This window comes from Malaclemys terrapin, chromosome 21 (assembly GCF_027887155.1).
Source record: "Malaclemys terrapin pileata isolate rMalTer1 chromosome 21, rMalTer1.hap1, whole genome shotgun sequence".
In the NCBI taxonomy this organism is placed as follows: domain Eukaryota; kingdom Metazoa; phylum Chordata; order Testudines; family Emydidae; genus Malaclemys; species Malaclemys terrapin.
Window position 1 is genome coordinate 6,532,109 of NC_071525.1, and position 9,800 is coordinate 6,541,908.

The window sequence follows — 9,800 nt, forward strand, 5'->3', positions numbered from 1 at the left end:
GGCGACAGGACAAACAGCCGTGTTTGCTGCAAAGGGCCAATCATTTTAAAATAGATCAGAACTGGCTGCTCGGAAAGTTGCACTTGCTGCTGTGGTCAGTTTCAGCCCACGTCTTTTGCCACTTGTCTTTTGTTTGTTCAGCTAGCACAGCGCTTGGGCTGTTTGCTTTTTCAGTTCTCTCTCCCCCTGCTTTTGGTTACCAAGGACGTGTAAATTGCTCCCCCCGATTCATCTGTAGCTAGTGGCTGATTAGAGCAAAATTGAAGCAGAACAGTCCATGAAATAACTGCAAAAACTGGAATTTACCGGTCAGCGGTGTGAAACAAACTAAATGTTGGGGCACAAACCAGAGATGTTGAGAAATTATATCAGTTACTAAATATCCATTATGCAGCGTGGCTTAGTAGATAGAGCACTGGTGGGTGACTTGGGTTCTATTCTCAGCACTGCTGCTGGGCAATCTTGGGTAATTCATTATGCCTCTCTGTGCCTTAGTTTCCCCATCTGTAAAATGGGTACAGCATTATTGACTTCCTTTGTAAAGCTCATTGGGATCTGCTCATGATGAGTTTAGAATTATTATTATGAATGAGGAGCTAAACCACATATACAAATATCAAAGCCCCCCCAATCAGGGGATTAATTGTGGTATATTGTGCTGCATGAAGTGTTTGCAGTACACCCAGGATGCCCCCTACTGCCCCTCAAACTCTGGGCTAACAAGGCCAGATCCTGTGTTCCTGGTGCATCCAGCACTATTCCACTCAAATCAATGGGAAGTTGGGGTGTACTAAAATGTGGGATCAGAAACAGCCCAGTTTTGAGCTGTTCTAGAGTCTGGAAATTCAGCCACAGGATTTCCTGGTCTCATTTCTCAAGCGAGCCGCACTGTGAGTGTTCAGGATTCCCTTAAAGACCTCCAAGGGCCAGATGCTCAACTAGGGTAAATCAGCATCAGTTCATTGGCTTCAGTGGAGTGATGCTGATTTACACCAGCTGAGAATCTGGTCCCAAATTACTGTTTGGGGGAGATAAATTACCCCCTAAAACCCATTTCTCAGAAGAGCCCAGCCCTGGGCATCCAAACCCTGAAGCAAGGGTTTACCAAGGAGGGTGGTGCAACAACAGAGACAAAGATGGAAAAGGCTAAGGGAAGACCCAACAAAGTTGAAGGTTGCAGGCTTTGCCTGTTGATTTGAGGGTCCCTGAGCTGGAACCAGGAGTAGAGGACCGGCCCGGGTTCCCCTGCCAGCCATAAGGGAAGTGTCACAGTCAGGGCAGTGGCCTTGGAGACTGCCTGAGACAACTTGTTTTGTGGGACTTTGATACCCTGGCAGTGACCTGGCCAGAGGGCCAAGGCCTAACGAGGGAGCAGCCAAGCCAGGAAGAGGAGATGGGCAGAGTCCCAGAGAGCGCGTGGGGCTGCGGCAAGAACGAGATGACGGAAGGGGGCATCGGAGCCGGAAGTAGCTAATCCCATGAACAGCCAGGAGCAGGAACCCTAGGGGTGAGTGAACCCTGTGACAAGGCACTACAGTGGGGGAAGTGTCATGTTTGAGATGAGATGTAAACCCAATGCCCCAGGAACCTCCAGGCAAATCGCTAATGACCCCATGTGGCTTTTTTGCAAGAATGGAGATGTCAGCCCAGAATATGGGTTCACAAAAGTGAGCCTGGAAGTGGTTGTATTTCAAGGAAACTCACATCACATCATAGCACATTAGAAACATGAGACTTTCTGTATTTCTCTCGGTTTCTCTTTCATTCTTTTTTCTCTTAATTACAAAATATAAACCACTTTTGTGAGACTACATCAGTCACCGAGGAGCATTGCTGTTGTTGTACGGCAGAGTCGCATATTCAGTCTGAAATAGAACAAGGAAAAAGCCAATAGAATTATTAATTCTTTGTATTAGAGCAGCACTTAGGAGCCCGAATGGAGACCGAGACCCCAATGTGCTGAGCTCTCCACACACATCCCTACCCCAAAGGGTTTATTGTCAAGATACAGAAGGTCACAAACTAGGGGAGGGGAAACAGAAGCACCGTGAGCTAAAGTGACTTGGCCAAAGTTGCCCAGCAGGTCAGTGGTTGATCCAGGGAAAAAAAAATCCTGACTCCCAGTCCAGTACCCTCTGCTAGCCCACACTGTCTCCTGTACGGTAATATGCTTAATGAGAATCTACCGACTCATGCATTTAATTAACTGTCCTTCCAGAATGCCATAGCCAGACACAGGGCCGGCTCCAGGCACCAGCTTGGCTGGCAGGTGCTTGGGGCAGCCTCTCCGGAGAGGGGCGGCAGGTCCAGCTATTCAGCGGCAATTCGGCGGACGGTCCCTCACTCCTGCTTGGAGCGAAGGACCTCCTGCCATATTGCCACCGCAGATCGCGATTGCGATCGCGGCTTTTTTTTTTTTTTTTGGCTGCTTGGGGCGGCCAAAACCCTGGAGCCAGCCCTGGCCAAACAAGGTGGGTGAGGTAATATCTTTTATTGGACCAACTTCTGTTGGTGAAAGAGAGAAGCTTTCTGTGTAAGCTGAAAAGATTGTCCTTCTCTCTCCCCAACAGAAGTTGGTTCAATAAAAGATATTACCTCACCCACCTTCTCTCGCTGATATCCTGGGACCAACCTGGCTCCAACAACACTATGTAACTAGACAGGGTGTTTTACAGACTAGGATCATGTCAGCAACCCTGGGCCACATTCTCATCTGTCACCTCAGTGCATATGGTGGCACCGGGATTGTTTTGGTGTCCTAAGGATTTGATCCCCTCTCATTAAGTCCCAATTTCCATTCCAAATCCTTCCGACTTCCTCACCGAAATTCCTCACCGGCCTGGATTGTTTCATGCCCAGCTTATCCCAACAAAGAATTTTATTTGGAAAGTTTAAAGGGAATCAGCTGATTGGCTTTTGTGTTGTAAGAATGTGAAGAACATATTTCAATGGTGCAGATTTCTCTTCTGTCCTCGGTTGTTGTCTTTTGTTCTGGGTGCTGGGTTTAGTGTGGAGTGGCTGGATGGTGTTGGTGGCTTGTGATACACATGAGGTCACACTAGATGATCTGGTGATCCTTTACAGAAATATACGCTGCACTATTTCACCATCCCTGACCTGCAGCCACCTCTGGGGTGGAACCCAGCAGTTGTTCCTTACCAATAAACCTACACAACACTTCCACTAGTGGGACGGAGAAGAATAAATTCAAATGTGACTTCAGGAGGCAATGTGTAGATGCTAGGGTAGGAAATTGGCCAGGAGACTGACTCTAGGCCCCTGTTTTTAATACACTGTATCTTTCTGATGTGCCAAAAGCTAAATAAAACAGTTTACCTGTGGGATCTGCCTCATAGGTATTGGATTCCCTCTTCGCACAGCTCTCCCTGGTGGATGAAACAGACAAAGGGACAATTATAGGGATGAGTGATGAGTGGCTGCATGTCTGCAGACAGAGTTATGACTGAGTTACCTCTGACGGGGCACTTTCTCCAGAGCAAGATCAACAACTGGATGAAGAGAAGGATGAAAATACAGGGCAGCCCAGCGTAGAGCACAATCTCACAGTCTCCAGCGTCCCTTCTCTCTGCAGAGTATAGAAAACTCCCATCAAAACAGAAGGGCCCCTGATCTGTACCTCCCAGATAAGATCATGGGCAAAGGGAGATCCTTTCCCCAACGCTCCACACCCATTACTCTGTGTTCTGTAGCATGCTGCCCTCCTGTATGCTGAGGCCGTGGGATGTGAAAGGACGGGGGACAGGGGCTGTGCAAAATGATTTGCCAGGGGTATTGTGTTTCTCTTCTCTCCCTTCCTCCCTCAATAATTGCTCTAATGGGTGGCTCTTTGAGCTTCCTAGTCAGATTCCAAGTTTGTGGCAAATGCCGAGGCAGTTAGGAAATGAAATGGCCATTCGGCAGGCTGGACACACCCGTCTGTGTCACCTGGAATTTGTTTGGTTGGTGAAGGGCTCGACTGTACTTAAAAGCTTTGCCACTGTAACATTTCTGGCATAACTCCTCCTGGCTCAGAACAGAAATAAGCTGTGCTGGTGTAAGGCACCTTTATCCCGGTATAACTGTGTCCACACTAAGGCTTTTACCGGCATAGCCGTGTCAGCATGAGACCCTGTTACATTGGGTGCCCTCCAGCTCCCCCCTGGCCACTCCAGGATTGTTCCCTATGTTATATTCACTAGTGCTTTGTCCAGTCCTGTTCACTGGGGCTTCCTGCCCTGCCCCCTGGGCATCTCTTCCATTACTTGTTAGATCTCGCTGTCAGGAAGCAATTCCTGACATTCATGCTACTGTTTCCTTTGTTGATTTCTGTCCTGATGCTCCTAATTATTCCCCTTTGGCTCACCCCATGTGACCCGTCTGTGTCCTTGCTGTGATCACATGGAGGGAAAGGCTTGGGCTACTTGACCAGAAACTCGGGCTGTTGATTAATCACAATTTACTCACGCGATTAACTCAAAACAATTCCAATTAAAAAATTAATCATGATTAATCGCAGTTTTAATTGCACGGTTAAACAATAGAATACCAATTGGAATGTATTACATATTTTTAAATATTTTTTCTATATTTTCAAATATATTAATTTCAATTACAACTCAATACAAAGTGTACAATGCTCACTTTATATTATTATTTTTATTACAAATATTTGCAGTGTAAAAATGATCAAAGAAACAGTATTTTTCAATTCATCTCATACAAGTACTGTAGTGCAATCTCTTTATTGTGAAAGTGCAACTTGCAAATGTAGAATTTTTTTGTTAAATAACTGCACTCAAAAACAAAACAATGTAAAACTTTAGAGCCTACAAGTCCACTCAGTCCTACTTCTTGTTCAGCCAATTGCTAAGACAAACAAGTTTGTTTACATTTACAGGAAATAAAGTGGTCCGTTTTTTGTTTACAATGTCACCTGAAAGTGAGAACAGGCGTTCGCATGGCGCTGCTGTAGCTGGCGTTGCAAGATATTTATGTCCCAGATTCATATGTCCCTTCATGCTTCAACCACAATTCCCGAGGACATGCGTCCATGCTGATGCGGGTTCTGCTTGATAACGGCCACATTATCTCCTGTAAATGTAAACAAACTTGTTTGTCTGGACGATTGACTGAACAAGAAATAGGACCGAGTGGGCTTGTAGGCTCTAAAGTTTTACATTGTTTGGTTTTTGAATAGAGTTATTTTTTGTACATAATTCTACATTTGTAAATTCAACTTTCATGATAAAGAGATTACGCTACAGTACTTGTATTAGGGGAATTGAAATATACTGTTTCTTTTGGTTTTTTTACAGTGCAAATATTTGTAATCAAAAATAAATATTAAGTGAGCACCGTACACTTTACAGTCTGTGCTGTAATTGAAATCAATATATTTGAAAATGTAGAAAACATCCAAAAACATTTAAATAAATGATGTTCTATTATTGTTTAGCAACCCAATTAATCATGATTCATTTTTTTAATTGCGATTAATTTTTGTAATCACTTGACAGCTAAACCAGAAACCCATTTCTCCCCACTGAGCATCGAAAAATGAAGGTTTTCAGAAGGGCTGGGGGTGGGAAAGGTGGGTGACGGGGGAAGCGACTGTAACTGCCCCACAGCTCAAGCAACCTCTCAGTGGTTTCCAAAACCTCTCCTCACTCCCATTAGTTATCATTCCCCTGAGCCATCCCGACTGATTCTGTCTATTCCTCCAACCTGGACTAGATGTCGCTGACTCTTGGTGCCCAGATACCATGGTGAGGGGCGTAGGATAAATACCCAGGAAGGCAGGTTAGATTGGGTGATACGATACTGGACCTGTTTCCTTGGAGACTGTAGCACTGATGCTTCTCCCCATGCTGCTCTCCTTGGCTGTACAAGTGCAGATCGTTTTCTGGTTCCACGTCTCAGAAGGGATTGTCATTAGGCTCCAAACACTAAAGACCCCGTTCCCATCTATGGCTCCAGCATCTGTCTGACCCTCAGACATCTGCTCACCAGTGTCCCAGAGAACAGCACTCCAGGGAGGAGTGAAATCCGAGAGCAGGCAGAGCAGAGGAATGACGGGGGGAAGCTCAGCATCCTCTGGGGTGGAGGGCACCAGGATGGAAAGTCTCGGCTCGGCGGCATCTAAAAGAGAGTTGAGTCACCGAAAACAGAGATTGGAAAGATCTGTTAGCGGTAGCTCAGCTAGTCCCTAGCCAGTTCCTGCCCCTGCCCCAGCCAGTGCAGAATGTTTTAAATGTCTAATGCTTTGTCTGTTCCACTTTTCAATGTCTTACACTCTGGGACATCCACGTTGGGAGACGCCACTGATCCGTCGCTGCTCGGAAGTTTGTCCTGATATGATCTTTGTAGATTATTTACTGAGTGCCGACAGCGTGTTCGGTTCAGTATGGAATTCAAAGGAAGAGCTGGTCAGTCGGGTGGTAAGGACACCGGACTGGGAGTCAGGAGGCCTGAGATCCCTTCCCAGCTCCGTCTCTGACTTGCTGTGTGACCTTGGAGATGAGTTCACTTCCCGACTCACTGCCTCAGTTTCCCCAACTGTAAACTTAGCTAAACGACACTTAATCGCCTTTGCAAGGTGTTTTGCAATCTAGCTGTGAAAAGCATGAGAGAGGAACCATTCTTATTTAGACATAACAGTCAGGCTAAAAGAACAGGAGTACTTGTGGCACCTTAGAGACTAACAAATTTATTAGAGCATAAGCTTTCGTGAACTACAGCCCACTTCTTCGGATGCATATAGAGTGGAACATATATTGAGGAGATATATATATACACACACACATACAGAGAGCATGAACAGGTGGGAGATATCTTGATTATCACTTCAAAAGTTTTTTTCTCTTACTTAATTGGCCTCTCAGAGTTGGTAAGACAATTCCCACCTGTTCATGCTCTCTGTATGTGTGTGTGTGTGTATATATATCTCCTCAATATATGTTCCACTCTATATGCATCCGAAGAAGTGGGCTGTAGTCCACGAAAGCTTATGCTCTAATAAATTTGTTGGTCTCTAAGGTGCCACAAGTACTCCTGTTCTTTTTGCGGATACAGACTAACACGGCTGCTACTCTGAAACCAGTCAGGCTAAACTTTCCTATTACGTTCATCCCATTAGTGTGACTTACAGCCTCTGCTGGTGCCTGTAATAATTCCTTGCCTTCCTTGTTATGTGCACGCTTTGGTCTATTTGCACATAGTGTGGATCAAAAATATATAGATATTATTAGTTGTAATTGAATTATTCTGTGCAATTCATGCTGTGCTAATGAGACAATGAATATTCCCCTGTATGAACAGGTGGGTGCAATCATATAATAAAGCTTGGTGAATGCTGGAAAAGAACTTGAGTAATATTCAAGTCGTATAAGGAAAGCAGGGCAGCTGAAACATACCCCATGTCCTAGCCTCAGGCAGTTTCAGTAGGAATCATCACAAGTATGAATATCAAATCTGAATACTAACGTAACATCCCACCCCAGAAGGCAGGGAAGTACTAACACATAGCACTGATATGGTGCTTTTTATCCATAGATCTCAAAGTGCTTTTACACAGGAGAGTCATTATCCCCATTATACAAATGAGGAATCTGAGATGCAGAGAAATTAAAGGTCAGATTTTCAAAAATGTCCCTGATTTTCAAAAGCTAGGTTTGGATTGGAGCATTTTAAAAATCCGGTAATTTCTTTGGTCACCTAAACGGGAGCTATTGGGTGCTGACTTCTTTTGAAAATCTTGCCTTGGTGCCCAGTGGTTAAGGGATATAACCCAGGTCTCCTGATTTCCAACCCAATGCCCTGGCTTACTGCCTGGACCGTATTGCCTCTTTGCACAAATACCAATAGCTTAGAACTGAAACAGGGGGGATCGGTCACTATTTTGCCAAAAAAGAGGGTGATTTTTTTCATAACATCTCCTAGCATTGGGATATCATTGTTCTGAGCCATTGGAAACTCACCTGTGACAATTAGTCTGGTCCCATTCCCGAAGTTGGGCTGTAGATACATAAAGGAAAAGAGGCCACAGTAATAAATCCCCGAGTCCTCTCTTTGTACATTACTGATAATTAGAGAAAACGTGTTTGTCGCAGTGTTCGCTTCACTCGAGTATTTTCCATCTGGCGATGCAAACTCAGAACTCCGGTAAATCCACCGTAAACTTCCACTCTGTTCCTTGTACCACATTGTGCTCACTTCGTCTTCTAATGTTTTGCAGTGCAGCTGTGCAGTGTCCCCAGATTTCAGCCACAGCTGTGCTGGGCTTTGCAGGATCTGTATCTCTTCTCCTGAGGCAGTCACTAGACAGGGGAAGAAAGGAGTGTGTTAATACAGCGAGCACTGGAAAAGGTTGAGTTTTTGCAATACACTATGTAGCGCAGAGGATCCAAGAATAAACAAGATGCACCTTTTTGTTAAAGATTCATTTTAATTTTCTCTATTTCTAGCCATTTACTTTGTTAGGATTCATGTAGCCTGTGCGGGAATTAATGTAATTTAACAGCAAAAATCAACCTCAGAGTTCAGACTTCCAGTGCCCTGCCCTAAACCCCAGATTACAAATGCCCACTCATGCTTACCCAAATCAATGATAAAAAACCTTCCTTTTCACTAAGTTTTACATGAGAGTCGTTTAACTTAGCCATTTGTGTTTCAAATTCTATTTTTGATCATTCTGCAGAAAAATCTGTCAGCCTGTGTGTAATACATCAGCATAGAAAAAATGTACATTCAGGACGTTATCCAGAACCAGAAACTATTTTCAAGGGGTTCGTGCCTGGCATTCCGATTGGTTTAAAACAGACTATTTCATCACCTCTCAAGATTTCAGTTGATGAACTGAATCAACTGAAAGATATGAATATCTCTCTCCCAAGTCGATGTTAGCACCTCTTGGAATTGCAGAAGACCCTTGTGCAGAAAATTAATTGTTTTTAATGTGGTAGAAAACAAGCGTGAAATAAATCAGGCTAAAATACTTACTTTGCAGATAGATTAGAATCACCCCAACTATCTGGTGGGACATCTTGTGCCTTTCTTCAGTAATGAATAGGTGATGCTGTGAGACAGACGCCTGCTAGCTAATGGATCTCTTGATGAAAGACTTTGTCACGTGGAGAGGAAAATGTTCTATTTCCTCTTGTAGATCTGTGGGGCAACATGCATGACAGAAAAGGAGGACCAGGAGGTACTGAGAACCCCGTTCAAAATCTTACTCTGAGAGCCAGCAGAGCAAACCGGGAGAAGAATGTTTCTTTGCCTCTAAAATCTATTAGAGAAGAAATTCAAGTTCAGACTGGGTAACAGCGTGATGTGTGTGTGTATAGTGCAGTCTGCTATGTTCTAATTGGATGCCCATAATAAGACCCTCTTCTGACTGCAATTCTGCTTCACAGATGATTAAGGTCAGATGGGATGAGCATCAATATCACAGTGGTGTATGAAAATTGTTAATCTTGTGATTTATCCCTTTAAATTTCAGGGAGTTTCCTGGTCCTGCTCCCTGTCTGTAGGGAAGTGTGTAATCTGGGCCTAACAACTCTCAGTCTGGAAAGAGCCAGCCTAGAAAAAGATGAGGTGAGTTTTGCCTCTCTGCCTTGCGGAGCAGCCTGCTTCGTCTCTCTCTGGTTTTGGTTTTACTGTGTGTTATCTAAGAATAAAAGTCGTGTTAAGCTGCAACCCTCCAGCAAGAGTATTTCATGTTTATTTAACATCTCTGTCTGTATGATGTGAACATAACAATCGCCAAGAGGCATTTCACATGGAGGTCAAGGTTTCCCCAAGAT

At 44.3% G+C, this 9,800-nt stretch overlaps 1 protein-coding gene across 1 annotated transcript; it reads right to left on the bottom strand.

Moving 5' to 3' along the window:
- Positions 1-1,754: 1,754 nt before the first annotated feature.
- Positions 1,755-8,309, bottom strand: LOC128826827 (immunoglobulin gamma-1 heavy chain-like). The gene is made up of 5 exons (XM_054010325.1): positions 7,977-8,309; positions 5,827-6,138; positions 3,473-3,586; positions 3,337-3,386; positions 1,755-1,865 (listed from the first exon to the last, which is right to left on the bottom strand). The coding sequence occupies exons 1-5, from the start codon at positions 8,200-8,202 to the stop codon at positions 1,818-1,820; spliced, it is 750 nt and encodes a 249-aa protein (XP_053866300.1). The 5' UTR covers positions 8,203-8,309; the 3' UTR covers positions 1,755-1,817.
- Between the last annotated feature and the right edge of the window lie 1,491 nt (positions 8,310-9,800).